This window comes from Phragmites australis, chromosome 20, assembly GCF_958298935.1.
Source record: "Phragmites australis chromosome 20, lpPhrAust1.1, whole genome shotgun sequence".
Taxonomy (NCBI): Eukaryota; Viridiplantae; Streptophyta; class Magnoliopsida; order Poales; family Poaceae; genus Phragmites; species Phragmites australis.
The window spans coordinates 1,229,713-1,242,454 of NC_084940.1; the positions used below are offsets into that span (position 1 = coordinate 1,229,713).

Below are 12,742 nucleotides of genomic sequence, written 5' to 3' on the forward strand. Positions count from 1 at the left end.
TCTAATAGGCGTGTGTGAAAAACCGACCACACAGGTCTAAAGATGTACAAATTGGGTCATGTCTAACGGGTCAGGCCAGCTCTGTACGAGGCCATGGGCCTTGTCTGGGCCAAGCACGCGACACAACCTGCTGGCACGGCACAACCCGGTTGAGTCGGGTTGGCACGGGCACAGCACAGCTAGGCACAATCCAACCCAGCACGTATGGGCTCGACTATTTTCTATTTTTTATATATTTTTTAATTTTGTAGTTTTTTTTATCTATTTATCCATTTTTATAATTTTTTAATTTTGTAGCTATTTTTTTATTTTATTGGACAGGCTGTGTCGACGGGCCATCTATGTACCGTTGGGCTGCCCGTGACGCCGTGCCCATCGGACTAGCTATGCCACCGAATTGTAAATCGTACCCGGACCAGCCCAGCACGGTACGGTGACCGACGGACCGTGTCGTAGGCCAATAGGGAGACACGTGGGCTGACACGACACGATCCGTTATAGTAGTCGGACCATTCAAACCGTGCCGTAGCCGGATTCGTGCCAGACCAACAAGTGGCCATTTGGGCATCTCTGCGCAGGTCCATTCCAACGCAGAACGCACAGCCTGTTCCCGAACACCTGCATTGTCCGCATGCCATTGCCATGGCCGTCCACCCATCCACACACAAACTAATCACCCAACGCCAACGAACCACCAAGAAGGGCGCGCGCCCCAACCTCGCACATATTCCCATGGAACCAGGCTGCCGTGCCCTCCGCACATTTGCCAGCCGGCGCACGGCCGCCTAATACAACCTCCGCTTCGTCCCGCAAGGCTCGCTGCCGACGTCGGCATTCGGCACGCCTCCGATCGACCGGCGAGCTGACCGTTCGGCAGCATGGCGAGATCCATCGTCGATTGCGGCTTCAACATCTCGGTCCAGAACGTGGCGCTGGACACGCTGTTCCTCATCGTCATCCAGGCGGCCGTCGTCATCGCGCTCGGCAAGTTCATCCACCTCTCCCTCCGCCGCCACAACCAGCCCAGCGCCATCTCCCAGATCCTCGTACGTACGCATAACGCATGCACGGCAATCACGGCACGCCATCTTCTTCTCCTAGCATAGTAGCATATAGCATTGGACATTGGTTTCTCGAATTGATGGATGTTGCCGTTCCATTTCCAGGCGGGGATCATCGTGGGGAGTCTGGGACTGCATGAGGTGATCGTTCACGTCGACGTGGAGAACGCGGAGGACACGTACGGCCGGTACGTGTCGGAGGTTCGCATCTTCTACATGTTCTACGTCGGCCTGGAGGCGGACCTCGCCGCGCTGTGGAACGACATGCGCCGGTGCACCATCTTCACGTACGCGAGCGTGGCCACCTGCCTGCTCCTCGCGGCCTTCGTCTCCGGCGGCATGTACGGCAGCATGATGCACACCCCGGTCAGGTCGCCGGAGCTGCTGGCCGCCGTGCTCATGCTGACGCTGGCCAACACCGCCTCCGTCGACATCTCAAGGATGGCCAGCGAGATGGGGCTCGCTGCCACGGCCAGCGGGCGGCTCGTCGTCGTCACGGCGATCGGGACCAACATCATCTGCATCGTCGGCGAGGGGGTATTCTCCTGCATGAAGCTGGCCTCCAGCAGGACCCCGGGCTACAGCGCGTCGGAGCGTCTGGGGATGGGCGTCCTCGCGCTCCTCAAGGTGGGCATCGCACTGTCTCTGCTCCGGCCGGTGGTGGCGTTCATGAACCGTCGCAACGCGGGGCGGCACCGCATCGGAAACTGGGAGCTGCTGCTGCTGCTCGTCGCCGTGTCGTTCATCGGCAACTTCCCGCAGCGCGCGGGGTTCGACGGGATGCCGGCGAGCCTCCTGCTGGGGCTGGCGTTCCCGAGGGAAGGGCCTGTGGCGAGGAGCGTCATGGACGCGCTCGCGTACCCGCTCCACGCCCTGGCTCTGCCCTTCTACTTCGGCGCCATGGGGATGCGGCTAAACTTCAGCGCCATGTCGGGTGCGATCGTGGTGCCCGCCATCCTCCTAACGCTGCTCGGCTTAATCGGCAAGTGCCTAGGCACCATGGGCGCCGCCAGGTTCCTCAAGATGCCACTCGCCGACGCCCTGCGCTTCGGTGTCCTGCTCAACGTCAAAGGCCACGTCAACATGATCGATATGAGCTTCGCCAGTTCCGAAGGGGTAATGCATTTTCCTTCTCTTCTTCTGGCGCTCACGCTTCGAGTTATGTAACCATGGTAGCAATCACTTTGATGTAGTCACCGTCTCACCGAGCAAGATTGCTTTGTCCGTGCACGTACGCAGATCTGGGCGGAGCAGGCGCTGATGGCGATGGTCGTCGGCAGCATGATCAGCACGATCATTGCCGGTCCGGTGTTATCCGTAGTGTTCCGCAAGGAGAGCGAGGCGTACGCGTGGAGCCAACAGGCGCTGGAACACATGGCCCCGGACCAGGAGCTGCGCATGCTCGCGTGCGTGCACGGCGCGCGCGGCACGCCGGGCATGCTCAGCCTCCTGGAGCTGCTGGCGAGCAAGCCCCGCGCGCAGCCCACCATCCACGTCCTCCACTTCTACGACGTCGCGCGCAAGCACTCCGGCCCCAGGCACTACCACAAGCGGGTCCAGGACAGCGAACACAAGCACATGGACCGCCGCAACGACGCCACCACGCAGGTGAACTGGGCCGTCGACGTGTTCACCTGCGCCACCGGCCTCGCCATCCGCCAGATCGACGCCGGTGACCGTGGGCCCACCGTGAACGCTAAGGCCGTCCGCCGCTGGACGGAGGACGTCCGCGCGAGCATCCTGCTAGTCCCCTACCGCAAAGAGCAGCACTACGACGGCTCGATGGTCTGCCGGCGCGAGGACCGCAGCCAGCTCAACCTCGAGGTGCTCGCGCGCGCGCCGTGCACCACCGGCATCCTCGCCGACCGCCCGTTCCGGAGCGGCGGCACCAGCTTCCAGCTGCCGACCAAGATATCGACGAGCAAGGAGGCCGCGGGGAACCAGGGCGACGAGAAGGTGACAACCCACGTCGCCGCCGTCTTCCTCGGCGGCCCGGACGACCGCGAGGCGGTGGCCCTCGCCTGCCGCCTCGCCAAGAACGAGTCCGTCAGCTTGACAGTCATCCGCTTCGTGCTACGCGGCACGCACGACCGCGTTGCAACGACGAGCACCGACATCGACGGCGAGGTGTCCGTGGTAGTCCACGACGCCGCCGCTGGCGTCGTCAGTTTGGAGGTGGCCGACCCGGACGAGGATTGTATGTCTGAGTTCCACCGCGCGTACGTGGCGAAGGAGCGCGCGGCGTACGCGGAGAAGGCGGTGACGGGGCCCTTGGACGTGGTGGAGGCGCTTCGCGGGATGGCTGGCGCGTACGCGCTGGTGGTGGCGGGGCGCGGCGGGCGGCAGCCTGCAGAGCTGGTGATGGGGCTGGAAGGGTGGGCGGAGTGCGCGGAAGTGGGCCCGGTCGGGGAGATCCTGGCCTCGGAGGAGTCGCTGGAGATGGGCTCCGTGCTTGTCGTGCAGCAGAAGACCGCGCCCCCGTTCCACCTGGACCTGCCGGCGCCGGCGACGATGTGACACGGTTCAAAATGCACGATTGATCTTCCAAAGAAAAAGCAGAGGAATTTAGCTGTGTATACGTAGATGATTCGTAGAAGACCAGACCAAATTTTGTACACAAGAACAATGTAATTATCCTGAAAAAATCACGGTCGTTGACTTGGTTTCAAAAAAATCATGCCGTTGACTTGATCGTATTCTCTTGCGCGCGCTCTTCTCCTCTAGTAGATGCCGCCGTGTCTTGTCTGCTGCGTGGAACTGTGGCTAGCTCGGCTTGGCCGTTCAAAAGCCGCCAACTGACGTATCGCGCCGCCGGAATTAACAAGGGCCCGAGCAAGTCAGCGGCGCGGCCGGCAACTTCTACTTAACAATGGCTCGCGCGGCGCCGACCCCCACCCGCTCTCCGAGCATTGCCTCGACGGCGCTGCACCATGACGCTGGCGCGCTCCTCCTCGGCGGCGGCCCACGTCTCCAACGCCATTGACCCCTCCATGGTTGTCTCCCACAAGTTCCCCGAGGTCAGACGCCCCCTTTCCAATTGTTCACTTGTTCTCGATCCGTCCTCACCGCCGATCGATCGCAGCCTTGTTCAGCTGCTCTCCGTTGAGCAGGTCACGTTCGCGTACGACGAGAGGTTGCCACCGCCCACCACCTGCTCGATAGGACGTCCCACTGCCTGCTTCCTCCTGGTCTGAATGTCTGATGCGCTTGTGTGTATGCTTTTTCATTTGGTTGGTGCAGGGACGTTGCGCTGTACGCGCTAGGGGTGGGAGCTTGCAACGTTGATGCGGCGGATGAGAAGGAGCTTCAGCTGGTGTACCACAGGAATGGACAGTCTTCCATCAAGGTGCACACGATGGCATGCATCCTTGTGCCAATTGGGAAGTATGCCTAGAATGGAGTATTGAACAAATTAGTATAGTGCTTGAGACACTGATCTTCTGTTGGATATTCCATTGTCTCTTGTTTTGTTAAAATGAACTTAAGGAACGTAAATGCTTGTACTTGGTCAGGTCAAGTTGGAGCTTATTACCACTCCTGAATTTATATGCTAGATGGTACTAACCAAAGTTGACCTTTTCTATTTCAATTCAAGGTTACTTCTTAGATGCATTTTTTTTTTAAGTTGTAGGATGGAATTTTGATGTCAACAAGGGCCATAAGAATCACCATTTCATAGAATTGTTGAAAGGCATATAGCACTTAATTTAGTTACTGATACAATTAATTGTACTCAAAAGTCAAAACTTTGTTTAGTCAACACCGTCCAACTGACAAGTATAACTTAGTTTTCATTATGCTCGTGCTACCACAGACCCTATATATTGCACTAGCGTTGCTCATATGCATTGCAAAATAAATATTTGTAAAGTATTTTGCCGCCATTTATTTATACTGATATGTCTATATCCGTTAGCTATTTGTCTTAAGTAACTGTCCCTTGTATCGTGTTGCAGGTTTTACCTACTTTTGTTTCTTTATTTACTGTAAAAAAAGGCAATGAACTTGGCTTGGATGTGCCTGGGCTTCAGTAAGAATATTGTGTCACGTATTTACCGAGCTTTCTTTTTGTGTTACTGTGGTTTCATGACACTAGCACATGGATTCACTTTCTTATTTTTTAGTCCTGATTGATCAATCCTTGCTAGGGTATTGCCGATATTCTTATAATTTGGCATGTTTCTTTTCTCCAGATATGACCCAAAACATTTACTGCATGCTCAGCAATACATGGAGATACATAGACCAATTCCTTCACGAGCCATTGTAAGTTGCACAAAAACATTATTAAATTTGACAGGACGCTTTAAGATCCCTGAGTTAACATATGATGTATAATATAGATAGTGGATGATTCTAATAACCAGGGCCGTTCATGCTCTATATCATAAATTGACAGACAGAAGCCTCCATGCCTTTGCATTTTAAGTAAAATCTATCATATTTTCCTATTTATTTACCATGTTTGAAATATCTCTATTGTACGCAAAAGGGGATTGGCCTTTTATTTTCCTCTTCTTTATCTCCAGGTAACTAACAAAATTAAAGTATCTCGCTTGCATGACCGAGGTATCCTCCGCATGATATTTGATTACTCAATTTTGATTATTTGGCCTATGTTTTGTTTGCTTTGTATTTTCCTATGTGCATGGTAAAATGCATGTTATTGTATTTCATTCTCTATTACTTCTTTGTTCAGCAATAGTTCGGTTGGTAGAGCCTTTAGTTGAGAGACCGTCCACCGGACTCAAACCCAGGTACGTGCATGTTGTGTGAGTTCCTCCCTAAAGGTTTCAGTACTCTCATCTCTTAAGAAAAACCAAGGGGACGTTTTCTCTTTATGGTCGACTTTTTTTTTTTGCTCCAGTTTTGAACAATTGTTGACTGTATCACTGAATAAGATATTAGGTTGATTTTACTGGTTTTGGTTCAGTTATAGATGTTTAGGGACCCCTTCCTATGTTTCTTGCTAGTCCACTATGAGTGTCACGGGAATCCAGAATCTTGTAGTTGATAACAGTACTTAATTCATTCAATCTCAGCCTCTCAGCTAAACTAATAACACAATACATTGTTTCGATAAGTGAGAACAGAGGCGGACCCAGTCCAAAAATTGAGTAGGGTCATAACAGTCACAGGGCTTATGTAACTTCACGAAAAAAAGGCTAAATCCACTGAAGTCCACTGAAAAACAAGAATTTGAGCGGGGGCATGTGACCTCGCTGGCTTTATGCTGGGTCCGCCCACGACTTTCTGATATCAGACCATGAAAATATTGATCCTTCCAGTTTGAAATTTCATTCCGTTCTAGGCCAGTTCTAGCTTGCTACTTTCAAATTTGGGTTTCAGCGTTATCCAAAGTATGCTCTATAAATACAAAATATGAAATTTATTCTCCTTTTTATTATCAACCATAATTCTCTGTATTTGCTGCTTGATTAAGATCCTTTCCCCTTTCATTACTGAACTCACGGTTCTGCCCGTACTTCTTATGCTCGAATACCTTTTCCGGAAGTAGATAATATAGGTGCATGTTGTTATATATTGCCGCTACTCTTGAATACAAGTTGCTATTCTTGACACATGTGTTAACTGGAATTCGTACATGGGTGCATGGCATTCTTTTTTAGGGAAGGCAGCTGTTCTTGAACTTGAAACGCTTACCACTCTTGAAGGTTCTGGTCAAGTTTTGTGTATGAATAGGTCAGTATGGTTTCTGGAACATCTGAGTTGTACAGCTTCACTGGAATTAGGGAATAAGGCATTGCAATACCTAGCACAGGAGTACTATCTACTTGCGTGGGGCTGGAGGCTTCTCCAATTCTTCACAGCCGTTCTCATATGCCACTTCTCGTGTTACATTTCCAGACTACACGCCTTCTGCAGTATATGAAGACTGCACTCAGAAATCCCAGGCATGATACGTCATTCTATGTGTAATTTATTTATGCAGTTTATTTCCATTGCCTTTTTTAGCTAACACGCATTAGAGTTGTGTATCTTCATACTTTCATTGCTTGTACACTTCTTAGAACATGGCTTTTCTATGTAGTCTATTTCTTTTGTCATATTTGTTTGTCCTACGCAGAAGACTTCTCAAATACTGTAACTTATTTCATTCTTTACAATATCTCTTGTTCAAAGGTTACTATTAGCATTTAGCAGTACCTTTTTTTTTTCTGGACAAGCTGCTTTAGACTAGAAAATATTCAAATAAGTGTTATTAAGTTGTTGTATTTTAAATCTCTGATGTTTTCCTCTTTTGGTTTAGGCACTATTGTGCGGCTTAGCTGGCTATTTTGATCCTTTGCATTCAGATCCTGTCATTGCACAGGCTGCAGGGTATGCTATTTTATTTACTAGTTACAACTTGGCAAGTACATCATCATCATCGAGGAAAATCACAGCATTATTCTGGTTCTGAAGTAAAGGCAATTCCATGTTGTAAGACCATGGTCAAGGGCTTCCCTTCGGGAACGAAAATTTTGTCGTGAAGGGATTTTCGTTTCCTTTAGCGCTTCAGTGATTTTCCTTCACAATTTCTGTCACGAAAATTTTTTCAAGGTAATTCCCTTTAGGACGGGATTCTCTCTCCTTTCACTTCGCGATTCCCCTCGAAAGAAAACTGTTAGAGATGAGAAAAAATAAAGGGAATGAGAACGGGTAAGGGAATTAGGAAGGGAACGAAATAAAGGGAATATGGTTGGATATAGTCTAAAGTTGGTAGTCAGTACGACTGTACCAGATATGCTACGATTTAATGTTCCATGTCTGGATGATCTCTCTTCATTTCACATTACTGTTTACGCTCTTGGGCTCATTACCATCTGCTGCCCTGGGCTTAAGTCCAGTGTATTCTACGTTTGATCCACCTTCCATGTACAATTGTGTTCGTCCGAAAGATTGATTTGAATTTAAAAACTTGAAGGTTTTCTCACCCAATACTGCCTAGATTGGGTACGCTTGGATTCGTCATTCGAGTGGTCATGAGGTCATTCTCGATGCCAATCATGAGCGAGAGGCTCAAGCCGAAGGGCTCCATGCCAATCATGCAGCGGGCACAGTGGAACCTTTGCCGCAAGCTCGGGTATCTCGATGATGACGCAACTGATCTCACAAAGGAGGCACTACGTGACTACACTGACCTGTTCAAGAGACCCCTGCCAGTAGCCGCGATTCAGGCCCTCACTGAACTTTTTGGTTTCCAAGCAGAATACACAGAGATGCTCGACAGAACCCTCGTCAACAGCGCAAGGGAGCTCAACTTGGACCTTGAACAGGTGGCTCAGGGGGCTGCCCAGGTCGTGACCTGATCTTGAACAGTGCAGGACGAAAGCCGATCCATCACATGTTCACCTGGTTACCGATGCAGCACATCATCCTTATGGTTCCAGCAGTGGTCGAGGATCACTTCTGCCAATGGTTTTTGTTTATGCGCTCTAGGCCAATGTTCATCCATAGTCATCACCAGTTTCCTGCTGCTTGGCCATGTAATCCTAAGCAAAGGACTGCTTGATGTGCTCTTCATGCTCGGTTCATATATGTCGCTCTGCTATGCACTATGGTTGGTTCCTGCATCCCGCAGCCTCTATCAGATGCTTAGGCTATTATACTTTCTCCCTGCGCCTGCCTTCTGCCAAGATGGTACCTTCTCTCTCACGCGCCACCTTTGATAGCCCATGGATAATGTGAATATGAACATTATAACCTGGAATGTTAGAGGATTAAATGCGGATCCACGCAAGACTGTGGTCCATGAGATACTGCGCGACACCTCTTGCCACATACTTTGCCTCCAAGAAACCGAATTACATCATGTGGACGATCAGCTGGCCTTGGCTATATACTTCAGAGTTTTGTGCAGTGCCCGGCCTCCGGCCCTCTTGGCACTCGAAGCGACATCCTACTCCTTTGGGATGACCGAGTGATCCGTGCAGAGAGCCACATCATCAAACAACACAGCATCTCGGCCATGGTCACACTTCTGGAAAACCAAGCGACCTTCTTCATCACTATGGTCTATGGTCCTTCACGCGATCGACAAAAGCCAGCCTTCCTTACGGAAATCCAATTCTTAAAGCCGACTGAGGGCACCAAATGGCTCATCCTCGGCGATTTCAATTTGATCTACCAAGCTCAGGACAAAAATAACAACAACCACAATCGGAGGCTCGTGGGACAATTTCGGGATGCCATCAACTTTTGCAACCTCAGGGAAATCCACCTGCAAAACCGTAAATATACTTGGAGCAACGAGTAGGAAAACCCAACTCTGGTGCGCCTAGATCATGTTTTCGCCAATGAGGCATGGGACTTGTCCTTCAGTACCCACGTCCTTCATGCTCTCTCCTCCTCCCTTTCGGACCATTGCCCGCTTCTGCTCTCAAACAAAAATGGGCCAAAACGACCAAAGAATTTCAGATTTGAGAATTTTTGGACACAGATTCGTGACTTCTTCGAGCTTGTCCACGAGCTATGGTCACAGCCGTGTGCACACACTGAGCCAATACATCGTCTTTTCTACAAATTCTCTTCAACTGCCAAAGGCCTTAGGAAATTGAGTTGCTCTCTTTTCTCCCAAACAAAGCTCCAACTCCATATGGCCCTAGATGTCATTATAAGATTCGACATTGCGCAAGATCAATGCCAACTTACGAGAGAAGAATCATCCCTTCGCTCATAGCTGAAATAGTGAGTCATGAGTCTGGCGATCGTAGAAAGGGCTAGGAAAAAACAAAGCTCTAGGATAACCAATTTGAAGGAGGGCGACACAAACGCAAAGTACTTTCACCTGAAAATTAATGCAAGGAGACGAAAGAACTACATCTCGCGCCTACGTTTTGGAAATGGTTGGGCTGTCTCTCAGAACGAAAAGGAACATACGGTCACATATTACTTTCTCAAATGCTTGGGCTGACCACAACGGAGACAAAAAGACCTTAACTGGAGTTCCCTGAACATGCAAGCTCTTGAGCTGGAATCCCTTGCTGCACCATTCACACCAGAGGAGATCAAGGAAGCCCTTTCTCAAATACCCCAGATAAGGCCCCGGGGCCGGATGGCTTCACCACCATGTTTTTTCACTTTTGCTGGGATATTATAAAGGACGATGTCATGGCAGTCATTCATAGGTTCTATGACCACAGATCAAATTGGCTGCACCTTCTAAACACTGCAAACATTGTGCTAATTCCCAAAAAGGAGGGCGCCATCACAGTGTCAGAGTACAGATCGATCTGTTTAATCCATGGCATGGCGAAAATCATCACTAAGTGCCTTGAAGTCCGATTAAGCCCCTTCATCAAAGATCTAATCACCTCCAATCAAAGTGCTTTCATCAAATGAAGGTGCATACAAGATAACTTCATGTATGTTCGAGGTTTGGCGAGACATCTACACCGAACTAACAATCCTAGTATGCTCGTTAAACTAGACATCGCTAAGGCGTTTGACACAGTGAGATGGGACTACCTCCTCGACCTCCTGCATAGAAGAGGATTCCCACAAAAATTCACAAATTGGCTCTCATCTCTCCTCGCTACAAGCTCCTCCAAGATTCTGGTTAATGGAGTTCCTATTGAGCCGATCAAGCAATACACTACAGGGGGTTAAGGCAGGGGGGACCCCCTCTCCCCCCTTCTGTTCATCCTCGCCATCGACCCCTTACATCATGTTTTGAACCGGGCCACGAAACTTAACTTGCTATCCCGTCTCCTAGGTAGAAGAGAAAGACTGCGAGTGTCCATGTATGCAGATGATGCGGTCATTTTTGTTCGCTCAAGGAGAGAGGAATTCACCACACTCGCAAAAATCCTGCAAGACTTTGGGGAGGCTACGAGCTTAAGAACAAATTTAAATAAGACACAGATTCTACCTATCAGATGCCAAGGTATTGACCTCTCAGAGGTTCTGGCCGATTTCCAAGCACCTATTGCCACCATCCCAATAAAATACCTCGACCTACCTTTATCACTACGACGAATTCGACGTGTTGACCTCCAGGGCCACAAGGACAAAGTGGCTCGCAGGCTCGCCTTCTGGCAAAACAAATTATCGAACCCGCCAGGAAGAAATGCCCTTGTGAAGTCGGTCCTCTCTTCTCAACCCATTTATTTCCTCATTGCTTTCAAAGTTCCGTCTACAACTCTGAAATGTATTGACAGACGAAGGCGCAATTTCCTTTGGTCCGGAAAAGAGACCTGAACTGGGGGGAAGTGCAAAGTAAATTGGGAAAAAGTATATTGCTCCAAAGCCTTGAGAGGGCTTGGTGTTCTTCATCTTGAGAGGTTTGCACGGGCATTAAGGTTACGTTGGCTCTGGCAACAATGGACTGCCCCGAACAAGCCTTGGGCAGGTATGTCCATCCCTTGTGATGACACCGACAAACAATTATTTGCAGTGGTGACCAAGATTCAAATCGAAGATGGGTGTACAACCTCGTTTTGGGACTCCCACTAGCTGCACAGTTCTAGGTCAAAGGACATTGCTCCGACAATTTACAAGGCATCCAGGAGAAAGACTAGATGTGAAGGCGGCGTTGGAAAACGGGAGGTGGATCACATACATTAATGTCTCGCAAATTACGACGGCCCAACACATAGCACAATTTGTGGACCTCTGTGAAACTAAGTGACCTTTTAGACCTGAGCTAGTGTTTTTCCCTTTTCCTTTTCTAGACCTGAGGCCCTGTCCCTGTTATGTTTTAGTTTTTTGTCATCTCATATTGTTTTCTTTTATTTTTACTCCTGCTTTATTAATATACGAGGCATCCCTCATGCCTCCTTCCGAAAAAAAATGAGGTCATTCTGCAACATGGAACCAACCACCGTGAAAAGTATCTCCTGCCTATTTCTTCATCATGTTTACCCGGGAGAAACTCTGGTTACTGAAATGTGGCCTGAAGGGCAGAGTGTAATAACACTTCTGCTGCAATTTTATTTGGTTTCTCCTGCTCTCTTGTTCGCTGACTCATTCCATATTTCCTGTCAAAGGGTGTACTACAAAACTAAGGTGAAGGAGCGCGATCACGCGGTGCTATCTGGATGTGTTACTCAACCACATTTCTTCATCTCTGTAAAGTGAATTGTATCATATTCAGCTGGTGCTTTGGCATCAGTTCTCGTCTGGTGGCTTTTTTTTTTTACAAACTTCTCTCCACCGCGCGGACTTTTTTAGTCCTTTTTGGGTGCGGGGTGGGGGATCGAACCCCATCGGCTCACTCCATGATGTTGCCACTAGGCCAATTACTCGTCTAGTAGCTTTTGGGAGAAAATATATTTGCAAGTGCAAATTTATAATGTTAATAAAATTCTATGTACTTATGTATACGTTCCTCGCTCATATATTTCTTTTGTATACTTTGAATTTAGTAGAATCTCTCGATGCCTTTTGCACTTGAAGTTTGTAAGAGAATTATGGGTCTCAACCGTTGCTAACAACAATTTTAGTCACATCGCTGATCACAGGTAGTTAGGGAGAGGAAGCACTGTTGCACACTTTGAGTGCATATGTTTCTTGAAACTTTTCGGCAGCATGTGTTTCTTGAATCTGCCACATGATCTCAAGTTCATCCATCACACAAACAACATTCTCTAGAAATTGAGAAGCACATGCACTTTCATTTAATTTGAGGGCCTATATCTGTTCGATTTCTTTGTCAGTGGTGGTTGAGGAGAGCTTGT

General features: G+C 49.1%; 2 protein-coding genes across 2 annotated transcripts; both read left to right on the forward strand.

Annotated features, from left to right (window-relative positions):
- The first annotated feature begins 733 nt into the window (after window positions 1-733).
- On the forward strand, window positions 734-3,649 carry LOC133902261 (cation/H(+) antiporter 2-like). Its single transcript, XM_062343876.1, has 3 exons — window positions 734-1,046; window positions 1,167-2,219; window positions 2,271-3,649. The coding sequence occupies exons 1-3, from the start codon at window positions 879-881 to the stop codon at window positions 3,576-3,578; spliced, it is 2,529 nt and encodes an 842-aa protein (XP_062199860.1). The 5' UTR covers window positions 734-878; the 3' UTR covers window positions 3,579-3,649.
- Window positions 3,650-3,806: 157 nt separating this feature from the next.
- LOC133902298 (enoyl-CoA hydratase 2, peroxisomal-like) lies at window positions 3,807-12,143 on the forward strand. Its single transcript, XM_062343900.1, has 12 exons — window positions 3,807-4,078; window positions 4,172-4,194; window positions 4,302-4,407; window positions 5,018-5,091; window positions 5,255-5,327; window positions 5,591-5,630; window positions 6,692-6,764; window positions 6,844-6,976; window positions 7,333-7,403; window positions 7,990-8,052; window positions 11,861-11,964; window positions 12,046-12,143. Exons 1-12 carry the CDS (start codon window positions 3,992-3,994, stop codon window positions 12,141-12,143), a joined length of 945 nt encoding a protein of 314 aa, XP_062199884.1. The 5' UTR covers window positions 3,807-3,991.
- Window positions 12,144-12,742: the final 599 nt, after the last annotated feature.

Excerpts from the sequence above, each read along its gene's own strand:
- LOC133902261 (XM_062343876.1), top strand. The coding sequence starts at position 879 with ATGGCGAGATCCATCGTCGATTGCGGCTTCAACATCTCGGTCCAGAAC. Across the intron at positions 1,047-1,166 it reads GCGCCATCTCCCAGATCCTC|GCGGGGATCATCGTGGGGAG; the intron begins GTACGTACGCAT and ends TTCCATTTCCAG. Across the intron at positions 2,220-2,270 it reads TTCTGGCGCTCACGCTTCGA|CAAGATTGCTTTGTCCGTGC; the intron begins GTTATGTAACCA and ends CGTCTCACCGAG.
- LOC133902298 (XM_062343900.1), top strand. The coding sequence starts at position 3,992 with ATGACGCTGGCGCGCTCCTCCTCGGCGGCGGCCCACGTCTCCAACGCC. Across the intron at positions 4,079-4,171 it reads TCTCCCACAAGTTCCCCGAG|GTCACGTTCGCGTACGACGA; the intron begins GTCAGACGCCCC and ends TCCGTTGAGCAG. Across the intron at positions 7,404-7,989 it reads GTCATTGCACAGGCTGCAGG|GTTTTCTCACCCAATACTGC; the intron begins GTATGCTATTTT and ends AAAAACTTGAAG.